General features: G+C 70.3%; 5 protein-coding genes across 5 annotated transcripts; 1 reads left to right on the top strand and 4 right to left on the bottom strand.

The window, feature by feature from the left end:
- Positions 1-16: 16 nt before the first annotated feature.
- Positions 17-2,368, bottom strand: FA09DRAFT_122420 (hypothetical protein). The gene is made up of 5 exons (XM_025739042.1): positions 2,287-2,368; positions 1,808-2,180; positions 596-1,753; positions 470-543; positions 17-411 (listed from the first exon to the last, which is right to left on the bottom strand). The coding sequence occupies exons 2-5, from the start codon at positions 2,165-2,167 to the stop codon at positions 159-161; spliced, it is 1,845 nt and encodes a 614-aa protein (XP_025601276.1). The 5' UTR covers positions 2,168-2,180; positions 2,287-2,368; the 3' UTR covers positions 17-158.
- Positions 2,369-4,003: 1,635 nt separating this feature from the next.
- On the bottom strand, positions 4,004-5,125 carry FA09DRAFT_122410 (hypothetical protein). The gene has a single exon (XM_025739041.1). The coding sequence runs from the start codon at positions 5,044-5,046 to the stop codon at positions 4,090-4,092; it is 957 nt and encodes a 318-aa protein (XP_025601275.1). The 5' UTR covers positions 5,047-5,125; the 3' UTR covers positions 4,004-4,089.
- FA09DRAFT_122409 (hypothetical protein) lies at positions 5,126-6,035 on the bottom strand. The gene has a single exon (XM_025739040.1). It carries the CDS (start codon positions 5,844-5,846, stop codon positions 5,205-5,207), a length of 642 nt encoding a protein of 213 aa, XP_025601274.1. The 5' UTR covers positions 5,847-6,035; the 3' UTR covers positions 5,126-5,204.
- Positions 6,036-7,320: 1,285 nt separating this feature from the next.
- Positions 7,321-9,973, top strand: FA09DRAFT_342318 (hypothetical protein; the record flags this gene model as incomplete). The annotated part of the gene is made up of 3 exons (XM_025744540.1): positions 7,321-8,237; positions 8,313-9,156; positions 9,190-9,973. The coding sequence occupies 3 exons, from the start codon at positions 7,321-7,323 to the stop codon at positions 9,775-9,777; spliced, it is 2,349 nt and encodes a 782-aa protein (XP_025601273.1). The 3' UTR covers positions 9,778-9,973.
- A 42-nt stretch (positions 9,974-10,015) lies between these two features.
- Positions 10,016-11,883, bottom strand: FA09DRAFT_342317 (Ebp2-domain-containing protein; the record flags this gene model as incomplete). The annotated part of the gene is made up of 5 exons (XM_025744539.1): positions 10,944-11,883; positions 10,773-10,879; positions 10,529-10,711; positions 10,264-10,456; positions 10,016-10,187 (listed from the first exon to the last, which is right to left on the bottom strand). The coding sequence occupies exons 1-5, from the start codon at positions 11,846-11,848 to the stop codon at positions 10,016-10,018; spliced, it is 1,560 nt and encodes a 519-aa protein (XP_025601272.1). The 5' UTR covers positions 11,849-11,883.
- Between the last annotated feature and the right edge of the window lie 591 nt (positions 11,884-12,474).

The raw sequence follows: 12,474 nt of genomic DNA, 5'->3' as shown, positions 1-12,474 counted from the left end.
GGAGGTGACTAGGTGATACAGGCAGAGCAAGAAGAGAATGCCGGGGCGGCACAAGCGAAGAGGTGGCACAGCGAGGGAAGGAGGGGGTATTAAAGACGGATGACGACGTGCGGGGTGTTCCGGGAGCAGAGACGAGAACAGGTTACGCGCGCAGCAGCTCAGCAGTCCTCGCGCATGCGCTTGCGATAGCGCAGGTCCGAGCTCTCGTAGCCACTGAGGCTGGGATCGTGCTGCCACGCCTCGTACGGCATATGCGTGACGTGCGGCGCACCGCCGCCGCTGCCGCCGCTGTGGCCCATCATCATGCCGGGCGCGCTGGCCAGGATGGCGCTGTGGCCCGGCGGCAGCGACGGCAGCGGCTGGCCGGCCTCGATCTCGGCGGCACGCTCGCCGCATTCCTTCTCCACGCGCCTGGAGGAAGACCAAGGTCAGCGGCGCCGCTTTGTTGGTGTGCAGCAGCGGCACTCACCAGTGACGACGGAGCGCATCGCTGCGCGGGAAGCCCTTGTTGCACGCCTCGCACAGGTATGGCTTGTCGCCGGACTGCAGCAGGCGTCAGCAGGCGGCAGGCCACCAGGGCGACAGACACACTCACGTGCACACGCGCATGGCGCTCGAGGTCGTGCTTGCGGCTAAAGGCGCGCGGGCAGTGCGTGCAGGCAAACGGCTTGAGCTGGCTGTGGCTGCGCAGATGCGCCTTGAGGTTGTAGCTGCGGTTCTTGGCAAACGTCTTGTCGCAGCGCGGGTACGGGCACTTGGCCACGCCCTCGGAGTCGAGACTGGCGTCCATCGAGCTGCCGAGCGCCATGTGCATGCCTGCGTCGCCGTAGTCGCCGTTGGGCCCGGCGGAGAAGGAGCGGCTGCCGCTCGCCTCGGACGCGATGCTGAGCCGTGGCGTCTGGCTGACCAGCTGCGGCTGGCCGTCGGGGCCGAGCGTGACGAGAGCCGGCTGCGACTGCACGTAGTTGCCCGCCGCCGGCGGACCCATGGCGTAGTTGCCGACACGCGCCGCCGCCGGTGGCATTGCGAGTGCCGCGCCGTTCATCTGGCCATTGAACTCGAAGCTGGAATCGTAGTCGCTGAACACGCTGCTGCGCTGGCTGCCGTCGGTCCAGCTGGCCATGCGCGAGCGGCCGTTGGTGCCGGCGGGCGCCGAGGCGAGGCTGGCAGCGACGGACGGGTCGGTCGGCGGTGGTGGCCGCCGGCCGTTGAACTGGCGGTCCGACATCGAGATGGACTCGAAGCCCTGCTGCGGCGCTACGAACGGCGCCTGCGTCGGCGGCGCGAACGGGTTGGCTGGTGCACTCATCGCGACGGCGCTGGCTGCACGCGACGGCCAAGCGCTGTTCTCGCTCGCGCTGGACCCCTGTGGGTTGTCGACGGAGTCGCGTCGCCGTCTCGGCTCCACGGCGGCGGCAGCCGCCTCGGCCGGGCGCAGCGATGGAGGCGAGTTGGTCGGCAGAGCGCCGGGCCACGTGCCTTCGGCATACATGCGCGCCATGGCGTCGGGCTGCAGGCTGCGTGGCCCGGCCTCGTCGATGGCGACGCCAAGCCCGGCGTCGGCCGGCGCCATAACGCCGGGCGTGGCGCCCAGCGGCGTGCTGTCCTGGATGTACGAGCCCCACGAGCCGTCGAGCTGCAGGCCGCTCGAGAGCGACGTGTCGTACTCGTCCAGGCCCAAGAGCCGTGCCGCATCCTGGTCGCCGGCAAAGTCTTGCACCGCCTCAAAGACGTTGGTGCGGGTATGTGTCGACTGGCGCGAGACGGGTGAGCAAGGTGCTGATGCTGGGCGTGCTGCCAGACTCACATATTCGTACTCCGGAGCCTGGTCTAGAAGGCTCGACGGAAGGTCTGGAAAGCGGAAAAGGCCGTTCTCATCCTCCTCCAGGCCGGCGCTGACGTCGAAGCCGAGGTCGAGCGCATCAGTGGAGAAGCTGAGCTCCTGGCCGCCGATGCCGACGCTCGTCGAGCTGAGCAGCGCCGAGGGGTCGTCGAGGAAGGGCAGCAGTTCCTCGCCGCCCTCGTAGCCGCCGTAGCTGGCCATGCCGTCGCCGGCAAGCACGCTGGTGCCGCTACTGCTGGGCCCGGCGGCGCCGGACGAGCCGGCACGCGAGAGGTCGCCGTAGCCAAACTCGGGCGTCTGCCGCGGTCGGACGGCGGTCGTCATGGCGAAGCAGCAGCTGCGACAACAGTGTCAGCACGAACGTGTGACTGCCCTGCTACGGCGGGCTGGCCGCTGCAACAGCCTGCGGCCGCGCGGACACCGCTGTTGCTCGCTGTACTCACTGACACGGGGCTGAGGCAAGTGAAGGCTACGGAGAGAAAGTGCGAGCTGGCGTAGCGGGTGCAAAGAGCAGCGGGTGCAAGGAGCAGATGCGGGCGTGGTGGAGAAGAGGAGAGCAGAGAGACACGACCTGTACTGGAGGATCCGGACAGGCGCGACGAGCGGGACACGCTGCAGCTGCTAATGAGGCGAGTGTGCAAGCGAGCTGCACGCAGCGATCGTCTGCGTCGGAGTGCGAGCTGGTCCCTTGAAGCCGTCGAGCTTGGACGCTACGACGAGGAACGGTCTAGACCCTTGGCGGCGGCCGCGAGCACTAGTGCGCCAGTGTGCGGGTGGCCGTGCTTCGCCGATATGGAGAGCTGCAATGCGATGGAAGCGACGCCTGCGCGATTGACGAGCACGGAGGACCCGGGTGCGTCTGCTGCAATGCCGAGCTGCGGCCGAGACGATCGCCTGACACGCGCGAGAGGAGCGCAGGAAGTGGGCCTGATGTCGGGGCAATCGGAGCGACCCGAAGAGGCGAGAGCGAGGGGCGCGAGCGCGCCGAGAGCAGCGGAGTAAAAGGGCTGCGCTGATGGAGGCGTGTGGCAGGCTCGGCGAGCGTGCAGGTGCCGCGCGATGGACGTGCGCAGGCGGGCTAGACAGAGGCCCGAGGGTGAGATGGCTTGCCGGAGAGGAGAGGCGGCGCCGCGGCCGGCGGAGCGTGCGCGGCGGCTGGGCGAGATGCGCGCGCGAGAGGCACGGCCTGGTGGGCAACGCCTGATGAGGATGCAGGAGGGGCCTCGCGCAGCGGGGAGCTCGGGCAGAGGGGCCGAGGCGTGTGGAGTAGCGATGGTGGTGGAGACGGGCAGGTGCAGAGGCAGCGCAGACGCAGCGCAGAGCGGGCGGCTCGAGCGACTTTGGCGGGCGCAGCGGGCCTGGGCGCGGCAGCGCAGCGAGCCAGCGCAGCGGGCAGCGGCAGATGCAGCGGCACCGGCGGGTGCGGCAGCGGCAAGCGGCGGGCGTTCCGTGGGCGCAGGCGAGGGCGCAGCGTGCAGAATCGGGAGCGCGCGCGGCACAGGAGCAGTCGTCCAGCACAGCGGAGCGGCTCGCAGGAGCGGCGGCGTGGCGTCACGCCTTGCAACTGCGCCGCGAGGAACGCGCTAGCGCCGCGTGGGCAGATGAGGAGCGCTCGCTGTCGCTGCTGCGGCGGCTGCGATGCCGCTGCGAAAGCCTTAAACTGGCCTAGACTCCGCCGGCTAATCAACAAGGCGTGTGCTTGTAGTCGGCGAGGGAGAAGCGTGAGCGTTGCCGTCCGACGTCAACACCGTCGTCGTCGTCGTCTGTCGTCTGCGAGCCAAAGCCTGGCCTCGGGCCAGAGCGTGCAAGCGCCGGGCTTGTCGTCTACGATGGCGTGGCGCTCCGTCAAGGCAGCGTGAAGCAACGCACAGAGACCGGCCGATGCTCGTCGACGCGAGAGACGAGGAAGCCGAGGTGCAGGGGAGAGAGAGAGAGAGAGCGGCTCGAGCGTGCGATCGTGCGGCCCGAGGACAGGACAGCGGACTATCGAAGCGCGGGCGTTGGTGGTGGGAGGTCAGAGCGCAGCGATGCAGAGAGGAGAGAGAGAGAGAGGGGCAGCTCGGGCCCATGCGCATGGATGGGCGATGCCTCTCTGCTGCTCGGGTCACGGCGAACGCAGAGGCCCGAAGCGCGGTTGCCGTCCTCTCTCCTCTTCGTAGCTCCCTCGCCAGTGCAGGCACCGCCACTCTCTGGCTGGCCGAGGAGGCCAAGCACAGCTCTCCTGCCCAGCTGCAGCCACGAGCTCGCTATCCGGCGGAGCAGCGCTTCACGCCGATGCGTCTCCGAGAGAGGGGCGTCCTGCATCGGCCGCCGCGAGCGTGCGCTGCGTGCTCTATGTGGCTCTCAGGGGTGTTTGCAAGCCCCTGAGCCAGGTACCTGGCCGCAGCGCCAGCACAGCTCTCCGCTAGGCGCGCCGGCTCGCCGGATCCGCTCCGCCGACGTGGAAGCGCCGCTTCGTCCGCAAGCGCACAGCAGCAGCTGAAGAGCGACCTCCTCGTCTCCTCTGCGCTTCTACGCGCTGCTGCCGCGCTGGTTGCTGGCTGGCGCCCGCGGCCGGTCTTGAAAGGCAGCACGCAGCACTGCGCGGCGAGTGGGTGCTCTAAATGCAACGGGATGATGATGACGAGCAAAGCGCAGAGCTGCCCGCCTTTATCGTACAGTGCTGCCCCTGTGCCTAAGTGGCGCTCTGCTGGCCGAGCAGAGCTGCCGCGCGTCATCCTCCTCCTCTGTCTTCCTGCTCGCGCGCCTCGCCATGCCCCTTCACGGCTCAGCGACCCCTCTTCTTCGAGCAGCTGCGGCTGCTGCTCGCCCGAAAGATTGGCAGGAGAGGGCAAGCTCTCCCACATCGTGCGATTCCCGCACCTGCTTCGAACCCGCACGGCCCCGCTTCTGCCAACAGAGATCAGCAGCAAGCTCGAAATAGCACGCTGCGAGATCGTACGCCTCTCATAGTCCCCTTGCTCTCGCAGCACGTGGTGGTGCCAACGCTGCATGCTGTGCTGCTGGATGCTGACATACCCTCGACCGAGCACGGACCGAGCTGTGGCTTTGAGCGAAGGCGCTGAGGATCGGCGCCTCGGGCATGCTGCCGAGGTGGGCGTCAAAGGTACCAGGACCGACGCAGGTACGCGCAAGCCACGTGTGTGATGGAGTAGCCGCCCCCCTCTTCTGCGCTGCTGGCGGCGACGGAGCATCGGAGGCATAGTGCGGCTCCTCTCTTGTGCCGTGGCTTGTGGCTGTATCTGGCCTCATTGCGGCCCCTCGGAGCGAGCGCTCTGATGCCTGATAGCGGTGCCTGCCACGTAGCAGCTGGCCGCGAAAGCGCGATCTCAACGCCTCCTGCATCTGTGCGAGCCTTCGCTTATCCACCTGCGATGCGTCGCAGCCGCTTCGAGACACCGGAGTCCGGGAGAGGCCGCAAGCCGAGCTCAGAGATGCGTCGCAGAGGAGCTGGCCGTCGACGACGTGGAGCACCAGGTCTAAATGCGTCTCTTCTTCTCCTCGTCCGGATCGCGCCACCCGCTGCATCGGCACAGGGGCGTCTGTTTGTTCTCCTGAGCCCTTGCACTTTGTCGCACGTGCGGGCGCAGTGATGGCCAACGCCCCGCACGTTTCCGGCGGCAAAGGGCGGCCAATCGCGCGCGCGGCTGCGAGCGCCGCCCGGCCCCTGGTGCCTCTTCTCGACGTGGGCGCAAAGCACTCCACTTTGCTGCGCCGCCGCCCAAGGCAGCCGGCGGCGGCCGAGGCGGAAAGCGGGTGCTGCGCCCAGCTCTGCGAGGCAGAGGCGCGGAGGGCTGGCAAGGGCCTTCGAGACGGCTGCCGCGTGGCTACGAAGGTGCAGCAGCACCCAGAGCAGCGACGCAGCGAAGAGCGGAGCGCCTGACAAGGAGGCGCTGAGATGAGGAATTGTTCCTCTGCCGCTCGTGGACACGCCCCTTGCCCATGTACGGAGCGCGACGCGGGTCGCTGCCTGACAGCCGCCGCTCGCTCGTGATCGTCCCATGCCCTCGCCTCGAGAGCGGGAAAAGAGCACGCTGCTGCTGCGGCGGCTGTGCGCCCTCTGCAGGTCAACAAGTCCTGAAGTGAAGCGCAGAGCGGGCGTCTTTCCGCCTGACGGCCCAGCAGCAGGTGCTGCCGGGGCGTGCCGTGCGTGCAGGAGACCCTTCACCTGCTGTGCTTGCAATTGAGACGCATACGCTTCATGCTTGCCGACGCCGCACCCCGGCGGCCGTTCGGCACCTCCTTCGCTGCGGCACGCGGCGCGCGCGCCGCGTCGTCGCCGGCATGCCGTGCGCGCCCGCCACAACGCGGGGCGAAGCTCCGCCGCCCGCCCGCTCTCGGAGACAGCTCCGTCTGAGAGTCACAGTCCGCATCCCGGCACGGTGCAGACGATGCGGCAGCGTCAGCGCCATGCCCGAGCTGCGCCGTGCAAGCTAGGTCCTGCCGCCGCAGCATCAGCATCAGGCCGCGCTGCCGGCCTGCTGGCGTGGCACGCACGCCATGGGCTGCGGGTGAGGGCTGCGGGCGCCGCGCGCACAGCCGCAGCGCGTCGCGCGTGAGCTTCGCTTGAAGGTGATCCGCCGTGCTGCTGATCACAGACGGGCGTCGATCAGCCAGCATGCCTCGGCCCGCACCTCAGTGCCTGCGCAGACATAAGAAGCGCCCTCAGAGATCCGCATCGCTCGAGCTGGCGCCTCCCTGATCCACTCCCGCCCCCTCCGCCATGCCAGCGCCGCACCCCGCCTCGCCGCTCGCGCTCGCGCGTGCGCTGCACACGGCGCGCCGCCGCTCGCGCCCCGCCGCGGTGCAGGCGGCCGTGTCGGGATACAGCAGTGCCGTGTCGAGGGTGCGTAGGCCATTGTCCGAGCAACACGCCGGCGGAAGGTGGAGAGGCAGACGCCGACGGCCGATGCGGGAGGCGGCGAGCCCATGGACGGGGCACGTGCGACGTCAAATCGCGTGCCGTGCGGCATGGCGCGGCTCAAGGGGTGAGAGACGGACGATCGTGCAGCTGCCCTCGCGCGCTGCCATCTTGCACCCTGGCTGGCGGCACACAGCTGCGTCAGCGATCGCAGCCGCGGCGTCAGTGACGCCTGGTGCGGTCGCCAGTAGAGTCGGTGTCTTGGACGTCAGCGATGGTCGCTGCGGCAGAGATCGTCCAGATCTAATCAGCTGGCATCGCGCGCGGCGGGCGGCGAGCCGGCGCGAGCGGCGAAAGCACCCTTTGCTGCGCCGCGCGGGCGTGACTCGGTCGGGCCGCGGCACGGCCGGCCGGCTGCTTCGGAAGCGGCTTCTTGCGCCTCGGGTGCGGCGCTCGGGTGCGCCTTGCGCCGCCGCGAAGCTCGGGCGGCTGCTCCATGCCAGCGCAGCGCTGCGTGTCGTGCTTCGCCTCGCTCCACCATCTCCTGCACGCGGCCCTCTACCATGCACCCGCCCTGACGCCTTCTCTCTCATCACCCCTCCCACCTCTGCCGGCCATGGCGTCCAAACGGCCCATGCAGTCGCTCATCCTCGAGATCCTCAACGCCCAGCCGTCGCTGCGCGACTCCAAGACGTACCTCAACTCCTTCGGCCCGCGCCCGCGCCCGCCGCAGCCGGCCACGCCGGCGTTCAGCGGCAGCAAGGCGGCCCGGCCTCGCATCCCGCTGCAGCTGCCCGCCTCGCTCAGCGCCGCGCCCAGCGCCGAGGCGCCGGCGCCGCAGGGCCCGGCGCCCGACCTCTCGCACGCATTCAGCCACCCCGACCACGCCGTGCGCAACGTCGCCGCCGATGCCGCCAGCGCGCCGTCGCAAGACGCCGCGCAGCCCGAGCTGGCCGCCGCCGCCGCGGTGCACTCGCAGCAGCACACGGCGCTCGTCAAGGTGCAGGGCCCCTTTACCGCGCGGCAGCTCGACAGCATCGCCGAGGGCATGGTGTACCTCAAGAAGCTCGGCCTCGTCTCGGTCATCGTGCTCGACTCGGAGGAGCCGGCGTGGCGCAGCGCCACGAGCCGCTTCTCGCCCATCGACGGCGCACGCCTCGACGTGCAGAGCGCACAGGAGCGCGAGGACGCCGGCCTGGCGCCGTGGAGCTCGCGGCGCACGCGCGACGAGCGCAGCGCCAGCAGTGCGGCACGGCGCGGGCGCGGCCAGGAGGCGCTGCGCTCACGCATGGTCGGCGACGTGTTCAAGCTGGCCGAGCTGCTCTCGCAGAAGGGCGCCTCGGCACGCCCCTTTCCGCAGGCCGTGATGCGCGTCGACGCCGCCGGCGTGCGCGCCAAGCAGGTCGACTCGCCGCCGCTCTTTCCTGACCGGGCGCCTCGGGCACCGAGCCGGAGTGCGCCGCGCGCCGACTGCTGGGCCGCCGGCACGTCGCTGAGCGGCAGCCAGGCGACGCCCGGCTCGGTGCGCACAGCGTCGACGACGTCCGGGCTGGCGTCGTCCTCGCGCTCGATGCTCTCGTCGTCCGTGGCGCGCTCGCCGCTCTCGAGCGACGACGACCTGATGAGCCTGCGCTCGGCGCTGGCGAGCGACCAAATACCCGTGCTGGCGCCAGTGGCGCTGTACGAGGATCCGCTCGACGGCGGCGCCGAGCGCACCGTCTGCGTGAGCGCCGACGACATCCTCGTCGGCCTGGCGCGCGACATGTCGGCCGCGGGGCGCGAGCAGGAGGCCGAGGCGGCGCGCGGCGTGGCGCCGGCCGACGGCGTCGACATGATGCCGCTGCGCCTCATGGTCATCAACCGCGAGGGCGGCATTCCGTCGCATGCGCGCGGCGGCAATCCGCATCTGTCCATCAATCTGGCGTCCGAGTACGCGCACATCGTCGACCACTTCATCTGGGCGCGCTCGCACCCGACGGCGCTCGCGAATCTGGCCACGGTGCAGGACTGCCTCTCGTACATGCCGCACACGTCGTCGGGCGTCGTCGTGTCGCACCGCTCGCCGCGCAGTCTCATAGCCAACCTGATCACCAACAAGGCGGCGCACTCGCCCTCGCTGCCGCACCAGCTGCTGGCGAACCGCAGCGACGTGCGGCACACGCCCACCATCATTCGTCCGGGCCTCGACATCCGCGTCATCTCCGACATGGCCAAGGTGGACCGCGGCAAGCTCACGCGGCTACTCGAAGAGAGCTTCCGGCGTACGCTCGACGCCGACGCGTACTACGCGCGTCTCGAGCGCTCCTGCGACTTTGTCATCGTCACAGGCGACTACCAGGCCGCGGCAATCGTGACGCGCGAGTATGCGCCGGGCGACGTGCGCGGCGTCGATGCGCCGATTGCGTATCTGGACAAGTTTGCCGTGCTGCCGAGCCTGCAGGGCAGCGGCACCGTCGACTTTCTCTGGGGCGCGCTGCGCGACGAGGTGCACGGCCTGGGCCTGCTCGATGCGCTCAACGACAACGGCGGCGCCGGCGGCTTTGGCGTGGGGCGCGACCTGGTGTGGAAGAGCCGCGCCGACAACCCCGTCAACCGCTGGTACTACGAGCGCAGCAATGGCTTTGCCCGCATCGACACGCGCCCCGCGGCCGAGCAGCGCGCCGGCTATGCGCCGGCATGGAGCATGTTCTGGTGCGACGCCGAGGACCGCATCTCGCGCATGGCGGGCGAGCGGCGCCTGGGCGCAGAGGCGAGTCCGGAGGACGTCATGGACTACGAGGAGGAGCAGGCGCTGCAGCAGCGCGAGCAGCAGCAGCGGCGCCAGCCTCATGCGCACGCGCGCTCCGCTGCACAGCAGGGCTACGAGAACGACGACGACGACGCGGCGTACGACGACCTCTACATGCCCCTCACGGGCCCGCGCGACCCGAGCAGCGGGCGCCTGCTCAGCGAGCTGGACCCGCGCCCGGGCGGCGCCGGCGCCAAGCTGCTGCCCGTCGTGGCGCCCGAGGAGGAGGGCCGCCTGGAGCGCTGGGCGCGCTGCATGGCCACGATCCCCACGGCCTGGCGCTGATGAGAGGCCGCAGCACAAGCCTTTTCTCCCTCCATCTCTGCTCCGCCGCTCCGAGCCTACACCTCCCTCCCCTATTCTACACGCGCGGCCTGCGCTCTTCGCCGCCACGCCGCGCTACCTTCATCTGTACCTCGCCATACCCGCACATCGCTGCACCCGCACGCTTCTCTAGAAATACTGCACCCTCGATGCTCTGCCCTGCTCTGATCTCGCTCGTATTGCCGCGCAGCATGCCTCCTCAGGCGCGGCCAGTGCGCTTGTCCTTGCCCGGCCGCTTGGCGCCGCCGCCGCGACTGCTGCCGCCGCGCCCTCCGCCCCGCCCGCCGCGCGCGCCGCCGCGGCCGCGGCCCCGGCCACGTCCGCGTCCGGCGCTGTCGTCGTGCAGGCCGTTCTGCGGCTCCTTGGCGTACCTGCGAAGATAGCAGACGTAAGCCTGAGCCAGCGCCCAGCGCCAGGGAGGGCAAGGGGTGAGGGGGGCAGACGCACCGCTTGCTGCCGCCAAAGCCAAACTTGTCGTCGCGCGCCGTGCGCGGCATCTTTGCGCGCCCGCCGCGCCCGCGCCCCCGGCCCGCAGGCGCGCCGCGCCGCGAGGGCCCGTCGTCGCCGGCCAGCGCCTGCTCCACACGCACGTCGAAGCCATCGTCGCCGCCGTCGTCGGCCTCGAGGCCTCCCTGGTGCTCTGCCATGCGCAACGTGTCAGCGAATCTGCGCCCTGCGCGAGAGCCCATGTGCTAGATGCGCAAACACGCACTGCGCTTGAGGCCCTTGACGCGCTCCTGCAGGTCCTTCTTGCTCTTCTGCCGCTCGAGCGTCTTCTCCACCTGCACCTTCTTGCCAAACTTCTTGAGCTCGCGCTGCCGCTTGGCCTCCTCGCTCGCCTTGATGCCCGCCGACTCGTCGAGCAGGCGCTGCCGCACGCGCTCCATGTGCTCGTCTGCGAGTGGCGGCCGTGCGTGAGCAAGAAGAGGAGGGGGCGAAGGAGAGAGGGCACGTACCGCTCTTCACTTGCTCGGCGTAGAAGTCGTTTGGCCGCGCGAACGGCACGCCGGCCTGGGCGCAGAGCGTGCGGCCGCGCACCGCCGTGTCGAGCGCCTGCTTGTAGCTGTCGCAAGCCAGAGCACATCAGCAAAAAGTTGCCCATCCCTCTGGCCGCCGCACGAACTCACAACGCCAGCTCGCGCTTCAGGTCGTCGTCGGCCGCGCCCGGCTCGTCGCCCATCTCCTCCTGGATGCTGCGGCCGTACGTCGTCGCCATGTGCTCGATCCACGGCAGGTAGTTCTTGCCCTTGCTGCCCGCACTGCCGCCGTCGAGGGCCAGCTCGGCGCGGATGCGCAGCATCGCATCGACATTGTTGATCTTGGGCCGCAGCTCCGACGGGCGCGGGTGGCGCTTCTTGCCCGACGCGGGGCCAGCGCCGTTCTCGTCGGCGTCCTCCTCGTCGTCCTCCTCTGCATCCTCATCGCTCGCTTCCTCCTCCTCGTCCTCCTCCTCCTCGAGGTCCGACTGCGGCTCGGGAATGAGGCCGCTGCGCGCCAGCGATGCCGCGAGCGTGTCGCCCTTGATCTTGCTCTTCGGCGGCTGCACGAGGGGCGCCGGCAGCTCCGTCTCCTCTGCCTCGGCATCCTCCTCCTCCTCGCTCTCCAGCTCCTCTCCCTCCATCTCCCCGTCCTCATCCTCCTCCTCTTCCTCATCCTCCTGCTCCGCCTCCTCGTCGCTGCCGCTCGCGCCCGCGCCCGCCTCGAGCTCCTCGCGCAGCAGCGCCAGCCGCGCCTGGTCCTCCTCGTCGAGGCCGTCGTCGCCGAGGGCGCGCATGAGCGCCTCGAGGCCCTCGGGCGACACGCCGTCGTCGTCGTCGTCCGAGTCCGAGTCCGAGTCCGAGGCGCTCTGCTCGTTGTCCGAGTCGCGCTCCGCCAGCAGCAGCTCCTCGTCGTCGTCCTCGTCGTCGTCCTCGGGCTCCGGCACGGGCGCCGCCTTGGGCGCCTTTGCCTTCTTGGCGGGCACGGGCGCCGGCGCGGCCTTGCGCGCGGCAGGCTTGGCGGCCTTGCGCGCCAGCTGGGTGGTGCGCGGCATGGTGTGTGTGTGGTGGGTGAGGGTGGAGAAGCGCGGCTGCCGGGCGGTGCGGTGCGAAGGACGCTGCCGCCGCCTCAGCTAGGCCAAATTTTGGACGCACGTGACACGACGCGCCTGCCGGTGCGCCAGGTGTGCCGCGGGATCGGGACGCGCAGGCGGCCGTGCCTCTCACCTCGAGCGTCGGCAGCGTGCGGCACCTCGCACGAAGCCAGCACGCAGGGCACGAGGCAAGCTGCAGGGCCAGTCAGCATCGGAGGAGCGTCGAGAGAGCTGCTGCATTCCTCGACGCCGCGAGAGAGACATTTGCAGCTGGTGCTCGCGGTCCGTTGCGCTCGGCGCGCGCATCGCCAGATTCGCACACCGCGGCCGCCGCGCACTGCAGAGGCACGGATCCGGCTCTTGAGCGCCGTGGAGGGCGGCGAGCACAAGAGCGGCTTGGCCTCGACTGCAGACTGGGCGACGCATGCGCGGCAGCCGGGCGGACTGGTGTGGGCGCGAGGCTGCCGCGCCGGTGCGCCGTCGAGCGTGCTGGACGACAGCGGGTGCGGCAGCGAGGATGCGGCGCAAGGGGCGCGCCAGGCGCGCCAGGCGCGCGGGGAAGGGGCGGAGATGCGGCGCACGGCTGG

The sequence above is a fragment of the Tilletiopsis washingtonensis genome (assembly GCF_003144115.1).
Source record: "Tilletiopsis washingtonensis strain MCA 4186 unplaced genomic scaffold FA09scaffold_2, whole genome shotgun sequence".
NCBI lineage: Eukaryota > Fungi > Basidiomycota > Exobasidiomycetes > Entylomatales > Tilletiopsis > Tilletiopsis washingtonensis.
The sequence above is the reverse complement of the archived record's forward strand: the minus strand, read 5'-3'. Positions and strand labels throughout refer to the sequence as shown.

What these genes read in the sequence shown, in the direction of transcription:
- FA09DRAFT_122410 (XM_025739041.1), bottom strand. Translation starts at nt 5,046, where the DNA reads ATGCCTCCGATGCTCCGTCGCCGCCAGCAGCGCAGAAGAGGGGGGCGG.
- FA09DRAFT_122409 (XM_025739040.1), bottom strand. Translation starts at nt 5,846, where the DNA reads ATGGGACGATCACGAGCGAGCGGCGGCTGTCAGGCAGCGACCCGCGTC.
- FA09DRAFT_122420 (XM_025739042.1), bottom strand. Translation starts at nt 2,167, where the DNA reads ATGACGACCGCCGTCCGACCGCGGCAGACGCCCGAGTTTGGCTACGGC. An exon ending in AGGCTCCGGAGTACGAATAT is followed by an intron (nt 1,754 to 1,807) that starts GTGAGTCTGGCA and finishes GTCTCGCGCCAG; the next exon opens with TCGACACATACCCGCACCAA. An exon ending in GATGCGCTCCGTCGTCACTG is followed by an intron (nt 412 to 469) that starts GTGAGTGCCGCT and finishes GTCTTCCTCCAG; the next exon opens with GCGCGTGGAGAAGGAATGCG.